The 17,225-nt window shown below is 41.1% G+C and overlaps 1 protein-coding gene across 4 annotated transcripts in view; it reads left to right on the top strand.

Annotated features, from left to right (window-relative positions):
- The window catches only part of sh3pxd2b (SH3 and PX domains 2B), a 266,404-nt gene that overhangs the window by 217,504 nt on the left and 31,675 nt on the right, over positions 1 to 17,225 (top strand). For 2 of the 4 annotated variants that reach the window (XM_048543297.2, XM_048543298.2), the window contains 3 exons: positions 8,765 to 8,878; positions 11,401 to 11,484; positions 13,689 to 13,806. In XM_048543297.2, coding sequence (XP_048399254.1) covers positions 8,765 to 8,878; positions 11,401 to 11,484; positions 13,689 to 13,806 — 316 coding nt within the window. The remainder of the gene's footprint in view (positions 1 to 8,764; positions 8,879 to 11,400; positions 11,485 to 13,688; positions 13,807 to 17,225) is intronic. The other 2 variants (XM_048543299.2, XM_048543300.2) reach the window with 1 other exon arrangement.

Raw genomic sequence — 17,225 nt, 5'->3', positions numbered from 1 at the left:
CACCCTAAACCACATAAAAACATAACAATAGTGTATGTCACTTCCCATTCTGCATTGAATATTATGAGTGTTTGCAAAGTTCTAAAGCCAAGAATTGTACACTAACACGTCTATGCTGTTTGTAGCCTATGAATTTCTGAAATGGTAATGATGTTGCTTGGCTGAAATTTAACTACCAATAAATCTCTTGATACTGTCAAAATGTCAGACTGAATGATTTTACAGGGTGATGCAATTAAATCTCCCATCACTAACTGTCCTTTGGATTTTTGTAGAATTATATTTATTGTTTTAAGTATTTATCCTTAAGCTCCTATTGGTTTTAATGGTGAAGAACACATGTAAGGAATGCAAAAGATAGGCCTAAGGTATTCACAGCAATCTTCAGCAAGAAGCACAAAGTGGCTGATCCATCTCAGCCTCCTCCACTGGTCCCCAGTATATAGATAACAATCTTCAGCAAATTCAATTCACTTCACATAATATCAAAAAATGGTTGGAAGCACTAGGTACTGCAAGAGATATGGGCCCTGACAATTCCACAATTGTAGTGAAGACTTTTGTGGGAGAACTTGCTGCTCCTCTAGCCAAACTATTTCAGTACAGTTACAACACTGCCATCTACCCAACAGTGTGGAAAATTGTATCAGTGATAATGGGAACTGCAGATGCTGGAGAATCCAAGATAACAAAGTGTGAAGCTGGATGAACACAGCAGGCCAAGCAGCATCTTAGGAGCACGAAAGCTGATGTTTCGGGCCTAGACCCTTCATCAGAGTTCCTGATATCTCCAATAAGAGACAATCTAATCACTGCCCTTTGACATTCAATGGTATTATCCTCACTGAATGCCCACTCAACATCCTGAGGGTTACTGTTGACCAGAAACACAACTGGACTCACCATATAAATATATTGACTTCAAGAACAGGTCAGAAGTTAGGTGTGCTGTGGCAAGTTAACATATCTCTTGACTCCCAAAGCCTGTCCACCATCTCTACAAGGCACAAGTCGGGTTTGTGATGGAATAGTTTCCACTCACCTGGATGGTTGCAGCTGTAACAACACTCAAGAACGTTGACATCATCTGGGTCAAAGCAGCCCACTTAATTGGTGCCACATCCACAAGCATCCACTCCTTCCAGAATTGATGCTCAGAAACAGCAGTGTCTTTTATCTATAAGATGCATTGCATCTTTCAAACACTTGACCACTTCTATTTAGAAGGGAAAGGGCAGCACATATGAGAACACCACCACCTGCAAGTTCCTTCCTAGACACTCATCATCCTGACATGGAAATATATAGCAGTGCCTTCACTGTCACTGGCACTCCTTTCCTAATGGCATTACAGCACATGGACTGCAGTGGTTCAAGAAGGCAGCTCAACTTCATAAGGGCAAAGAGGTATAGCCAATAAATGGTGGCCAGCCAGACATATCCAAGTTCCACAGGCAAATAAAAACAAAAAACCTTAAGTGATAAATAGAGTGGTAAAAAGTTAAGTACTTTTCTCCCAGTGTCCAAGGCCCAAAGATTACAGTGCAAAATTTCCAGCCCTACATCTTTATGCAGCAAGCTTATTCAATACTATGAATGAGAAAAATAATTTTTTTTTTCTTAGTTTGAAGTGAAACATTTATTCATGGCAGCATCGCCTATAGACTTGATACAGTTTTCTAGTTAAATCAAATGTTCACTGAAGAAAGTTGTTATTTACCAGATGCTCTTTGACAGCTAATGTAAAAATATCTTTGTATTGTCAAAAAATCTAGTTCTAGATCTGTAAATGTACACACTTACTATGCCATTTTAGCTCTGTCTTCTGGTCATGTAAAGGAAGAGAAAGAAAACTAACACTGTCTTAGGAAAAGTCTACCTAAAGAACCTGGAATACTATTGATAGTTGCACCATTTATCATTGGACTGTCTTTATCCAATGGCAATGAGAACTGCCAAATTAATTCTATCACTTAGGGGTTGGCCTTGAGGCAGTTGTGTAATTTATATTGACAGAAGCAACAGACGTGTAAAAGCTATGACTGGATTTCTCCTGATTACAGTGTGTAATTGGAAGCCAGGAGATTTGAGATAGGTGCTGCTTATTGCAGCTGCCAACTGCTTTCCCTTCACTAGAATGGTGAAGGTTGTGAGAATGTCAAGAACTCCATTCCCTGCTAGCAGTAGTTCATAGGTGAAAATCTTAAAATCTTTGAAGAATAATGAACTAACTTCTTTTTGACGATGCTCATCTATACAGAATCTACGCATGTCCATGCATATACAGAATAAATGCAATTTGCAAGCTTTTCAAAATTGCGGACTGGGCTCTGACCAGGAAGTCATAGCCCACTAAGGGTTGGACACCATTTTCCACCGATGGGGGAGAAGGAGAAGGGATTGTTTTGATTCATGCATGTTAAAAGCCTGAGCTCAGCCAGACCTTTTAAACTTGGTGCTGAGATTGAACAAAATCCATTGTCACTGTAGCAGCATCTTAGCCTGCAGTGTGGAAGCCATGAGTTTATGAAGGAGATGTAAATGCTCACAAATAGCTGATCAGTTATGAAGAGCTGTCAACACACACGCACGCACGCACGCACGCACGCACGCACGCACACACACACACACACACACACACACACACACCCCTACACCACTATACACACACACAATCGTACACACACACATACCCCTACACAAACATACCCCACACCGTGACACACACACCCGCACCCCTACATACACACACACACACACACACACCGATATACATAGGCACACACGTGTATGCACACACACACACCTACAGACATACCCCTGCACACACACACACACACACACACACACACACACACACACACACACACAAAATCACTCTACACACACACCCCACACGCGCACACATTCCTTCACACAACCCCACACACACAGCCACCCCCTACCCACACCCACCTACACACAAACACACATACCCCTATACACACGCAAATCCCTACACACACACACCCCAACGCACACACGACCCCCCCCCACACACCACCTACACACACACCTCTGTGCACAGACAGCTCTGCACACACACCTCCGACACACAAACCCTAAACACATTCCCACACACACACCCAGCCCTACACACACACACATCCCTACACACTCCCGCCCCTCCCACACACACCCCTCTTTCACACACACACACACACGCACACACTTGCTTGAAATATATGCACCATGTCAGAAATTCCCTGACTCCGGCTACCTCCCTCACAAATGGAAATCGGCCTGTCAGAAATTTGAAACCCTGCCATTGTAGTTACTCAGTTCCCTGAATTTTGTACCCTAACCAAATACTGTCCTTAGGTCTTCAAACTAATTTTTAGACTCAATAGTCACACAAGATTGTAATCAATAACTTGTTTTCTACAGGTCAGCATTTGAGATTTAAAACATAAAATTTGACTGGGAACTTGATCAAAGGCTCTCCTGCCTGGTCTCCCATCCTCCAGCCTCCATAACCTTGAGGAAAAGTTTAAGGCACTGAAATCTTAGAATTGAGTCCTATTTGCCAATTTTAAACATCCATGGACCTCTCCCTAATTTCTTAAAAATCCAACCCTAACGAGTTTTGAGAAGATTTGTAGCTCAGTTTGGGGTTCTGGATGTGAGTTTGCTCACTGAGCTGGAAGGTTCGTTTTCAGATGTTTTGTCACCATTCTAGGTAACATCATCAGTGAGCCTCCGGTGAAGCGCTGGTGTTATGTCCCGCTTTCTATTTATCTGGTTAGGTTTCCTTGGGTTGGTGATGTCATTTCCTGCATTGGTGATGCCATTTCCTGTTCTTTTTCTCAGAGGGTGGTCGATGTGCTCCAAATCATTGTGTTTGTTAATGGAGTTCCGGTTGGAATGCCATGCTTCTAGGAATTCTCGTGCTTGTCTCTGTTTTGTTTGTCCTAGGATGGATGTGTTGTCCCAATCAAAGTGGTGTCCTTCCTCGTCTGTATGTAAGGATACGAGTGATAGCAGATCATGTCTTTTTGTGGCTAGTTGATGTTCATGAATGGTGACGAAACATCTGAAAACGAACCTTCCAGCTCAGCGAGCAAACTCACATCCAGAATCCAACCCTAAATCAATGTAAAAATTATAGCACAGGGTTGAGATGACACATTAATATCTGTTTCTTAATCATATTGAATGCATAAGACCCCTTTTTCCACTGTAGGAAGTTTGTCATGTTTAGATCATTTCTTTGTCTCATTCTGCTCCATTGTTGTAGCTATCTCTGGCTCTAGATTTCCTTCCCAAAAACTCCTGGCAGTTTGCTCTCTTTTGGCCTATTTGAAAAGCACCTCATTGTGTCAGCTTTAAGCACGCTTTTAATATCTCCTCCAGATCAGCACCCACCTTTGTCTGAAGAGCCAACCCAGAAACACCTTGAAAAATTATCACAATAAAAGAAGTATGTAGATGTAAATTATTGCTGTAATGCTTCACAGCTTTTGCCAAGCAATTCACTGAACCAAATTTCTTTTCAGTATTAGTCTTGGAAAAAACAAAGTATGATGGATTGAGAATAGCTGATATTTTTTGCTTTTTGACATTTTTATATTATGCTTCTGTAACAGCTTGACATTTTTGAATTAGTTTTCTCTTTTTCCTTTTCTCCTTCTCCATTATTTGCATATATTCATCTGTAATTTATTCAGCAGTTAAGTAGGATCTGACTACTCTATGATTAAGCACACGTGCATGAGAGTGACTTGAGACAAACTGCCTGCCAGTATTTTCCTATCTTGCTGACATTTTGAACTGATGATTTGGGGAACCGCAACAGGAAGTCAGCAGTATGTTGCATCACAAGTATTTTTTACTTTGCTAAACTATATGTAGTAACTTTTAATTTAAAAAAGAAAGTTGTTTTGTGTTTGTTGTGATAAAATTGTGCTTGTAAAAAACATTTCAAAAACATTTTATGAAAAGTGCATTGTTATTTCTCAGGCCCAAAAGAAATTAGAGATTGCTGTTAGATTTGATGACGGGGACGTGCTTGTGTTGAAAATCACACGACACCAGGCTATGGTCCAACACATTTATTTGAAATCACAAGCTTTTGGAGTGCAGCCCCTTCATCAGGTGCAGTGACAGGAGAGCAGAGAGACACAAAGTTAATAAGCAGAGAGATCAAAGGATCATACAACTGGTGTGAGTGAGTGAACAAATCTAAAATGGCTGATTGATTGACACCTCCTGTTGAATCTTTAACTATTCATAGACTCCTGCATTCTAGTGATTGCAGAAGCAGGATTAGGAGAACTCTGTTAGAAAGCAGATGTAAGTTTTGATTGGAGATAATGGGAACTGCAGATGCTGGAGATTCCAAGATAATAAAATGTGGGGCTGGATGAACACAGCAGGCCAAGCAGCATCTCAGGAGCACAAAAGCTGACGTTTCGGGCCTAGACCCTTCATCAGAGAGGGGGATGGGGGGAGGGAACTGGAATAAATAGGGAGAGAGGGGGAGGCGGACCGAAGATGGAGAGTAAAGAAGATAGGTGGAGAGGGTGTAGGTGGGGAGGTAGGGAGGGGATAGGTCAGTCCAGGGAAGACGGACAGGTCAAGGAGGTGGGATGAGGTTAGTAGGTAGCTGGGGGTGCGGCTTGGGGTGGGAGGAAGGGATGGGTGAGAGGAAGAACCGGTTAGGGAGGCAGAGACAGGTTGGACTGGTTTTGGGATGCAGTGGGTGGGGGGGAAGAGCTGGGCTGGTTGTGTGGTGCAGTGGGGGGAGGGGATGAACTGGGCTGGTTTAGGGATGCAGTAGGGGAAGGGGAGATTTTGAAACTGGTGAAGTCCACATTGATACCATATGGCTGCAGGGTTCCCAGGCGGAATATAAGTTGCTGTTCCTGCAACCTTCGGGTGGCAGTTTTGATTGATTGGGATTCAAATTCCAGAATTTTTTCTGAAGTCACTGTCCTGGTACAACTAAAGGTTTTATTAGTGTCTGCGTAACTTTACAAATTCAATCAGGCAGAGATACAAAAGGTGACATCTCAGGTCAGACACTGAATTGTAGATCGGAGGCCTTGTCCATTATCTGTCTCACAGTTCTAACCTGGAATCAGGCTGGTTTTATTCCGAAAGCAGGAATTTATAAAATGCCACACTGACTGACTGTGACTACAAATTGTATTATTTTTTGAACAAAATAGAATGTATCTGCAAATAAACAAACATCTTGGATGCAATGATTCACCCCATAGATTTATATGTGCACTTGCATGTGTGTGTTTGAGAGTTTGTGAGAGTGTGTGTGCAAGAGAGAGTGTGTGTGTCTGTGTGTTTGTGTGTTTGTGTGTGTGTGTGTGTGTTAGAGAGAGAGTGTGTAATAAGTAATCGAAAACTGTACAAATTAAGTTCGAGAGATCATAACACTTTATCGGTGTGATGTTGTCATAACAGGACTGTAAGGATGATTTTACAGACATAGAACAGTATGGTGGGGTCACCTGTCGCGCGACATGAACCGAAGGTCATGGTTGCCGTCATCTTCATGGATATCGGACTTGGCTATCAGTCTCTGCTCGCCAACTCTGCGTTGTTGTGTATTTTGAAGTTCACCTTGAAGGATGCTTACCCAAAGATTGGAGGCTGAATACCCTTGATTGCTAAAGTGTTCCCTGACTGGGGGGGGGGGGCGTCACCTCTGTCGAGCGATTGTTACACAGTGTCCATTCATCCATTGTCGTAGCCTCAGCGTGATGTCATCGATATACCATGCCTTGGGCATCCTTACCTGCAGCATATGAAATAGACAACATTCGCCGAGTCACATGAGTATCTGCCATATATACACACACACGCATGCACATATAAACCTGTGAGATGAATTATTACATCCATTATTTGCAGATGCATTCTATTTTGTTAAAGAAACGCACAGTTTGTAGTCACATTCAGTGTGGCATTTTGTGAATTCCTGCTTTCGGAATAAAACCAGCCTGATTCCAGGTTAAAAGTCAGAGACAGATTCTGGACAAGGCTTCACACCTACAATTCAGTTTGGAAATTTAGGCAGGCACTGATGAAATCTTTAATTATCTTTGGGCAGGGACTTCAGACAAATTCTGGAATTTGCACCTTAATCAATCAAACCTTACATCTCCTTTCTAACAGAGTTCTCCATACCCCGGTGCTGTAATTTCTGGAATGCAGAAACATATGAATGATTGAATATTCAACAGGAAGCACTCAGTCAGCCCTTTTAGAGATAATGGGAACTGCAGATGCTGGAGAATCCAATATAACAAAGTGTGTGATGAAGGTTCTAGGCCCGAAAAGTCAGCTTCTGTGCTCCTAAGATGCTGCTTGGCCTGCTGTGTTCATCCCCCCACACTTTGTTATCTTAGTCAGCCATTTTAGGTTTGTTCACACTAGTAAGACTCTTTGATCTTTCTAGCCTTCATCTCTCAGCCTATAAACTCTGTGTCTGTGTGTTCTCCTGTCACAGCACCTGATGAGGGGGCTGTACTCTGAAAGCTTGTGATTTCAAATAAACCTGTTGGACTATAACCTGGTGATGTGTGATTTTTGACTATGAGCTTTGATGGTTGATATACAATATGCCATATTATGATCAAATATGGGCCTTCCTTGACAATTTCATCTGTATGTTTCAGTTACAAAAAAGGGAAATAATTATTTATTATCTAAATTTATGATGACAGTTCTATATTCTTTGATTGCGGAGAGGCTGTGGTGCTACATTACCATATAAAGATGGGTGGAAATGCAGGCTGTAAAGCTGTAACACTTTGCAAGCAGAAGGAAATAATATGGGTCAGTCCACAATGAAAAAGCACTGACACAAACATGGAATGGATTCAAGGCAACCTGGATAGTAAGGAAATAAGTCTAGACTGTTGGCAGTGTTCCATCTTCATTTGTTCATGCTATAGCTCTGTTCCATTATAATTCTCACTAAGTTGTGCTGATGAATTGTGGTTTATAATAATCATTAAATAAATGTAAGGTGGCTACCAAGTTCTCTCACTGTTATAGAGTATAATTTTTAATGTGTATCGGTGAAATGTACTACAAGATAATAATCATGATTTCTTCCCTGTTTTCCAGGTTTAATTTTGCCTTTTTAGCTCTTTTTCCTTGATGTTATCATTTGCCAAAGACCATTTATTCACAATGTAATTTAACCTGGCTTCAGTAATTAAGTAATAGGGTACCACACTGCCTGCATTAATAGGAACTTGGCACAAACCTTGCACACTCCACAGCTTTGTACATGCATTTTCAGGTGTGATCCAACTTCCAGGCCAGTAGATTGAGTGGGTAAGTAATGTGCTCATCATCAAAAACGTGCATCTTGAGCCAGTTGCTCTTACCTGTGGCAAATTTTAGTCTTTATAGTGAGCATCTGTTTCTTGCATGCAGCATTTAGAGGGGGAGAAAAAGATAACCACCTCCAAACTGCGTCCATTCAAATGGCCACTTCTCAAACACATGGATGAGAGATATTGATTGTGGCATATTTTTGGGTCTAGATCATTCCAAGCAGCTAAACAAACAAGCATGGAGACAGGAAGCTGATGAGTGCAAAGTAATGATCCATTGAAGTAGCACTGGCTATTAAGGCACGAAGGAAATCATCTGCTGGCGAGGTTTTACAGCTGTAACAGTACAATATCAAATACATTTAGCATACGTGAAAAAAATTGATGTAGTTGGTGAAATGATGTTTTTGTGCTTTCAGGCTGGTGGTTCGTGAGCACAGCTGATGAGCAGGGTTGGGTCCCTGCCACGTGTCTAGAGGCCCAGGATGGAGCTCAAGATGACCTTTCAGTTGTTAGTGCCAAGCCAGGGGAAGGTAAGCAGCCAAAAACAACAATGCGTTTTAGTCAGATAATACTTGTTGCGTTACAACTCAAAAGCTTTATTTTTAGCTGTCTTTTGTAATTGAACAAATATATTAGTTATTTTGAAAGCACAAATATTATGGAGTCATTGTGTATCAGCATATCCTTTTTGCTGAGCAGAAAAAACTGTTGTTGCCAAAAATGCAGCAGTCTTCTGTACATGAGTGCTCTAAAACATTTTGAAATCAAATGTTTCTTTTTTAGGAAGAGCTTCTGTCAATTTTAAATAGTTTATCTTGAGTACTTGGAAATTTGAGATTGGCATTAGAATAGTGTTTTAGTTTCACTGAAGTTTGAATTAAATGAAGAGATTTAAAAAAGACATGATTGGCAATTTTTTTACTCCGAGGGTGGTTCACATGTGGAATGAACTTCCTGAGAAAGTGGTGGATGTGGTCACAACTACACTGTTTAAAAGACATTTTGGTAAGTATATGAATAGGAAAGGTTTGGAGGGATATGGGCCAGGAGTAGGCAGGTGGGACAAGTCTGTTTTTGGATTATGTTCAACATGGACTGGTTGGACTGACTGTGTGACTGTAATGTGGCACAGTGGTTAGCATTACTGTCTCGCAGTGCCAGGGACCCAGGTTTGAATCGACTCTTGGGTGACTGTCCGTGTGGAGTTTGCAGATTCTTCCTGTGTCTGCAGGGGTTTCCTCTGTGTGCTCTGGTTTCCTGCCAAAGTCTAAAGATGTGCAGGTTAGGTGGATTGGCCATGTTGAATTGCACATTTTGTGCAGGCTAGGTGGATTATCCATGAAAAATGCAGGGTTATAGAAATGGAGTAAGGGGTATGCCTGGTGGGGTTCTCTTCTGCGGGTCAGTGTGGACTTGATGAGCCGAATGGCCTGCTTCCCCACTGTAGGGTTTCTGTGATTCTATGATACCAACATTGTTAGTCAGTCAGTCCGTTAGGGAAACATGACATCAACTCCACTCCACATCTACCCCTCAACTTACGTACTTGATAAAAAGATCATCTTGTCAGTGATTTAATTTCTGTTTGTGACTTTATCATGTAAAAACCAGTTGCTGCACTTCCCATAATACAACAGTGACAAAGTTTCAAAAGGTTGGGGAGGTATTAAGCAAAGACCAGAGCTCATGAAAGACCATAGACAAGTTAATTTATTTTGTTACTATTAATTCTCCCTCTTGGGTGCTGGAATAGAGTGTAGCTAAATTCAGAGTAGGGTTTTAGATGGCATTCTGACCATTCAACTTCTTGTGACTAAGTATTGACAGATCGAAGCACATTTGCAAGTCAATCACAAATTACACAATTTTCTCAGTTTTAAAAATGGGTATGGCGTATAATTTTATGAATTGAGACACTAAGCCTTGGATTGATTGTCAATGGGCCAGAGAAAGTTTGCAATATGATGAGAAACAATGCAAAGCAGTAGAGGTCTTATTGTACCCGAACCAGAAACTAAGAATCATGCATCTGTACTTGTTCCTGCAGTGTAAATAGGATAATTTGTCTTGCATCCTTTTCTGTTTGAATAGATTTTTAGTTATTTTCTTGGTGATTGCACGATCATGAGAAGTCCAAATATGGTCTTCAGGTACAGCAGGGTTTGTGGATAGGGAATAATTGGACTAGTGTGTCTGGATATAATTGAATCTTAATTTTACATCTGTATATTCTGTCTTTATTTTTATGTCCTTTCTGAATTCCTATTTCACAATTATGGATAATGCCATGTAAGGTATATCATGCTGCAACTTGAGTTCTCTAGCAGTGATGTGCTTTCAGTTAATATCTTGTGAAATGATCTGTGGTTAAAGTACTGGAATTAAGCATAGATAACAAGGAACAGAGCTGGATGAACACAGCAGGCCAAGCAGCATCAGAGGAGCAGGAAAGCTGACGTTTCGGGCCTAGACCCTTCTTCAGAAATTTCGTCCAGCTCTACACCTTGTTATCGCAGATTCTCCAGCATCTGCAGTTCCTACTATCTCTGGAATTAAGCATAGTCATTTCAAAATCAGACATTCCTTTCAACTCCTGGCTGATATTTTGCTTCTTAGTTTTATCAGTTTTCCCAGAGACTCGATAATTGGTTATTTTCTACTAGAAATACTTAACTCCCCTGTTTTAAAAAAGTAACTTTTTTATATCTTAATGCTTGACAGATGTAACAATGGGTATTGTTTTAATTGTCTTGGCAACTGTATATTCAGATGTCTTCTGTTACCATTTAGTTTGTCATTTTGTAATGTTTTTAAATATGTACATTTCTAATATATATCCATCACAGAGATTCATTAGTGATTAAAACAGTGTCATTTAAGATTTACCAGGTATTTCCTATTCATCTTGCAAGAATGGATGTTAATTGATGTAAATTGTTTTGACCACCCATTATAATAACTTTAAGAACAACAGTTTCATCACAGTGACTTTATGAATCCTTAATGACCACTTTGTACTCTGTGATCACTTCCTATCTCAACATGCTATCAGTTACTAAGACATTCTGGTCTCTGCCAAGACATATGGGCCATCGACGGACTTTAGGAGATTTGTACATCAGTGTCTGGGGCCAAGGTGGATGGAGACGAGCTTGCTGTTACTGTAGTCTGTGTTTGTTGGTGCTACCTGTATTTATGTGCTGTATATGTGTCTTGCTTACATGTTTTGCATGAACATGCTTGACAGAATTTGCCCTCCTAATGTAATTTTATTTCTATATTAACGTTGAAATCCCAACTTCTGTTGTATCAGGCCTCTACACCGTTATCCTATGGCTTCAACCGCACAATTTGATTTGAAGTATTGCTTTTCCATAAGACAATTAGCTGTATTGCAAGCCTAACAGTGTCATTAAAACCACCAGTCAGTAAGATGTATTTGAGCTACTTATAAAGGAAAGCCATTTTGTAGCTTTCTAATATGTATAAATGAATCAAGTCCCGTGCACCATCCTGTACATATGCTCTCATAAAGTTGTAAATTCAGGTGAAGAATACCCTCACTTATGTTAGATCTAACTTATCCAGAATATCAAACCTAACATTTTTAAAATCATCGATAACAAGGTGTGGGGCTGGATGAACGCAGCAGGCCAAGCAGCATCTTAGGAGCAGGAAAGCTGACGTTTTGGGCCTAGACCCTTCATCGGTCTAGGCCCGAAACATCAGCTTTCCTGCTCCTAAGATGCTGCTTGGCCTGCTGTGTTCATCCAGCTCCACACCTTGTTATCTCGGATTCCCCAGCATCTGCAGTTCCTATTATCTATGATACATTTTTAAAATCATTGCTTGAATTAATCAATTTGGCCTTCACTGATGTTCATGATATCCTGACCCAACTCTTTGTCACTATCTGCCAAGTTTCTTTCCTAAATTTGCTATTCATAATGCTGATTTTGTATTTTTTGTTCTGCTGAATTAACGTACGATTAAAGGAAAAACTATTTCAGGCTTGTATTCCTAACTCCATCCACTATCGTATTTGCCCATGTGTTCACTGCAACATCTCTTCAGCACTCCACAGCTGTTGGTTTGTTCCTCAGTCCTTCTCTGGGATAAACTACCTCATTCTCCTGTGCATGTTCTCACATTTGAATAGTGAGGTTCAGGATGATTGAGAAATACAAACTCAACTGCTATAACCTATTAACTCAGCAGGTTTTATTATTTTTACTTCAACTGGACTACACTTACGCTGGCTATCTCTTTTGGATGCCCCCACTCCCCTAATTCCTCAATAAATCCCGTTCCACTTACAGAATATATATGCTTCTAATTTTTAATCCCAAAATATAAGAAGCCTTGAGTTTATTTACATTAAAATTCACCAGGTAGCTACACTGCAAATAATTTTGAGCTTGTAAGTTATTTGTTGCCACCTTTAGTCCACAGTTTTGACCTAGTCTGAAGTTATCAATGTTGCATGCTTACAATTTTTATTGCCATAGCTCTCTCTCGAGTTCCAGCCACACTGATGCAGTGCCAAAGATGAGACATAATTACTTGTATAGATGCTTTTACACAGGGGAAACCAAAAATAGAACTTTGTACACATGAATACTGTAAGTGCCACTTACATTTAATGAACATTTATTGCCCTTGAAGTGTAAAGTAAATATTGTCATCCATATGATATGAACTCTGAATCCTAACCAGTATAAATGTTCACAAGGTTGGATTCAGTAACTGCACTGAAATAAGTTCAGAATTAAGTCAGTAAAACTTCAGTTCAAGATTGCATCTTACAATGGCAGTAGTCTGTTTCTCCATTGTTGCCAAAAAATCCCTGAGTACGCTGGCAAATGTGAATTGCTGACAATATTTCCTTTACAAGTATTTCCAAAAATTGCTTTCCTTAAGAAATTTTTTTGAAGAGTCTGGAGCACAATGATTATTAATGTCTTTGACAAAATTTACCACAACATCTGGATAGAGGAAATATAATTAAAAACTTGTATGGTGTTCATATTTCCTGTAGTCAGAAAGTACTTGTCATCCTGACCATTTGATTTCTCCCTACCCTTTCTCCTATCCTGCCCCTTGCCCCAGCATGAAGTGTTAACTTTTATTTTAAATTATGCTGAATCAATACAAACACATTTGATTGGAACACTGTAAAATTCTGTTTTGATGTGGTTATTGATCCCATGTATTGAGCTTTTTGTGCAAACTAATTTTACATAGCTTCAAGCATCATTATTAATCATTTTTGCCAAGCTCCATAAATGCTAAATTATGGCATGACGTGATTGTAAATGGATTATACATTTGTTTTTCCAGAGGAGAATTTTGTTGTTGTTTATCCCTACTCAGCAAGAGATAATGATGAAATTGATTTGGAGAGAGGTGCTGAGGTGGAGGTTATACAGAAAAACCTGGAAGGCTGGTGGAAAATCAGGTAATTCAAATGTCCTAATCAAGCTCTTAATGGCATGAGGGAAATTTGTAGCATAGAATGTCTTGCATTGACTTATCCTTACTTCAGTATTTTTGGATAAATTGAATTGATTTCCTCAAATGTCATTTTCTTTTAAAGCCCAATTTTGGTTAACCTGATTGTAGGAGAACCTTCTGTCACCTGTGTTACCATTTGAAATGTCTTTTCAAAACATGAAATTGCCAGATGATGGGGGAAAAAATTTAAAAGAAGTGACAGCTTTTACAGGGCTCTAGCTTTGCTTTAATGTGCAGCACGGAGGGATGCAGAGTGGTGCATTAATTGCTTACAAAATCACAGCAGAGGTATATAGGGAACAGTGGTCATGTTAGTATTCTTGATACAAGAACTGCTAATGGAGATGCACCACAAGAATATTAGACCTAGTTAGAACCAAAGACAACTTTTGCAAATTGAGGTGTGCCATAGATATCACCTTGGGCAAAATGATGTTAGTTATTCCAAGGCATAATCTGAGCATTTAACTTTTAGTGGGAGCTGACTTGAACAGTTCTATGTATAGCTGTGTGATAACATGGTATATAACAATAAAAACCCCTCATGACCTGAAGCAAATACTCCTCTTTTCCTTCACATGTATTCCACTTCATTCTCTCCAAAAGCTTGTGTCCGTAATTCTTGCACTTAACATTAATTTAGGTACTCGGTGGAAGTTTTACATCTTTCCTAACAGATGCCTCATTTATCAGAGTGAAATTACTGATGGGGTTGTACCTGCGGACAGTCTGCTGTCAGATGTCCCCAAGTGACTTTGAACTCTACCACGTGGTAGACAATCTACTTTAATGTGAAGCAGGGTTCCCAGTTACAACTACGATTCTTCACCAAATGCTCAAATTTTATGACTGCCTCTTTTCAGAAATCCAGGGGCAATAAACGTTCTTCTTTTATGTAAACAATCTAAATTGGCATCTTTTTATGAAGGCTGCAGGCCATATCCCAGAATTCTCTGTTACAAATAATCATGAGATTTGGCTTGGAACCAGTGATGGAAGAATTTTTCCATTGCAGCCAGGCTTATACATGAATGTTCTATTAATTTATTCATTCATGGAATGTTGGAGTTGATGCCTAGGCCAGGATTTATTGTTCCTGGCTAAGTGCCCAGGAGAAGCTGGTGTTGAGCCACCTTTTGAATGACTACAATCCTTAAGGTAATGATACAAATAGGGAGGGAGTTCCAGGACTTAGATCAACAGTAATGAATGAATAGCAAAGTACTTCCAAATCAGGATAGTGAGTGGTTCAGAGAGGAACTGCAGATGGTATTGTTCCCAATTATTTGTTCGCCTTCTCCTTCCAGGAGATTGAGATCAGGGATTGAGAAGGCAATTTTCAGAATTTGGCTTGGTAAGAATCTTGAATGATTCTTGAGTCTGCAGCCATTGAGGCAATTGTGGAGTATTTCAGCATGCTCCTGGCTTGTCTTGTAGATCGTGAAAAGCAATTGGGAAACAAGCAGTGAGTTACTCACTGGAGTCCATATTCAAATGCAGCAAGTCCTGGACAGCATCCAGGCTTGTGCTGGCAAGTGGCAAGTAACATTCATGTCACGCAAGTACCAGGCAATTACTTTGTTCAACAGAAGAGAATGTAACAAATACCTGTTGACATCCAATAGCAATACTATCACTGAATCCAGCACCATCAACATCCTTGGGTTTACCGTTGACTTGCAACTAAATTTGAGCAGCCATATAAATACAGTGGCTCCAACAGCAAGCTAAATCCGTGCAAAAAAAGCTAAGTGCTTAAGTGGTTAAAGTCTAGCATGATAAGTATAGGGAATCATGATGCAGGCTTTTCACACAACCACCACCATCTTAGTAAACATTTTATTGCTTGAAGTGGTTGAGTCCCATGGTACCACTTCCTTTTCCTGCTTCTTTCCCAATATAGAGCTTATGCTTGTGCACAGAGCAAATAAGAAGCATGTGGGTGATGAGTCACTACTGTTAGGACGAACAGATATAAAGTGTGCTCGAGGTCCTGCAGATATTAGGGATTTTTCAGTTTGTGCACATAACTACATAAAAATTCAAGGTATACATGTGGTCCACCATGGAATCTCTACATTTAGTTACTGGGACAAAAACAGTAATTTTATGTGCACCTCATCCAAGCAAAGCAAGACTCTGTGTAGTCAGCGAGTTTTGAGAAGATTTGTAGCTCAGGTTGAGGTTCTGGATGTGAGTTTGTTCACTGAGCTGGAAGGTTAGTTTTCAGACTTTTCGTCACTTTTTTTAATTTGAAAAAATATACTCTATTCATAAGATGTACAAAAAATAAAACATATTTATACACCTACCCAGTCATGCAAGCTGCTCTGGGTTACCCAGGGGGTACGTACACCAACTGAAGGAAAAAAATACAAAGAAGAAAAAAACAAAGCAAAGAAAATACCCCGGCAGTCGTCACCCGGCACAGTCCCCGTTGGCCCCCTGACCAGTTGGGGAAGATGCCAGCTGGGCCCAGTTACCAGATAGGGCCCTTTTTCCATTCTGGACGAGGGGTTTCATACGGTGGTCTTTCCCCACCGCGCCTTGGCGGCTGCTGCCCCAAGCTTTAGCGCGTCCCCCAGCACGTAGTCCTGGACCTTGGAGTGCGCCAGTCTGCAACACTCGGTCGGGGTCAGTTCTTTCAGCTGGCAGACCAGCAAGTTGCGGGCAGACCAAAGAGCGTCTTTCACCGCATTGATGGTCCTCCAGGCGCAGTTGATGTTGGTCTCTGTGTGCGTCCCGGGAAACAGCCCATAGAGCACGGAGTCCCGCGTCACAGAGCTGCTCAGGACGAACCTCAACAAATACCACTGCATCCCCTCCAGACCTCCTGCGCATAGGCACACTCCAGAAGGAGGTGATCGACAGTCTCGTCCCCCCTGCAGCCGCCTCGAGGGCAGCGTACGGTGGCGCAGAGATTCCGGGCATGCATACAGGATCTCACTGGCAGAGCCCCTCTCACCGCCAGCCAAGCAATGTCCTTGTGCTTGTCCGAAAGTTCTGGCGATGAGGCATTCTGCCAAATGACTTCGGCAGTCAGCATGGGGAACCACACGACGGGATCCACCCTCTCCTCTTCCCGAAGGGTCTCGAGGATACTACCTGCTGACCACTGCCTGACGGCCTTGTGGTCAAAGGTGTTTCCTATCAAAGATTTTTCCACGAAGGACAGGTGGTATGGAACGGTCCAACTACTCAGAGCGCTCCGTGGCAACGAGGCCAGGCCCATCCTTCGCAAAACCGGGTACAGGTAGAGCCTCAGTAAGTAGCGACACTTGGTGTTTGCGTACTGAGGATCTACACACAGCTTGATGCAGCCGCACACAAAGGTAGCCGTTAGGGTGAGGGTGGCGTTCGGTA

Source organism: Stegostoma tigrinum, chromosome 13 (assembly GCF_030684315.1).
Source record: "Stegostoma tigrinum isolate sSteTig4 chromosome 13, sSteTig4.hap1, whole genome shotgun sequence".
NCBI classification, from domain to species: Eukaryota; Metazoa; Chordata; class Chondrichthyes; order Orectolobiformes; family Stegostomatidae; genus Stegostoma; species Stegostoma tigrinum.
The sequence above is the reverse complement of the archived record's forward strand: the minus strand, read 5'-3'. Positions and strand labels throughout refer to the sequence as shown.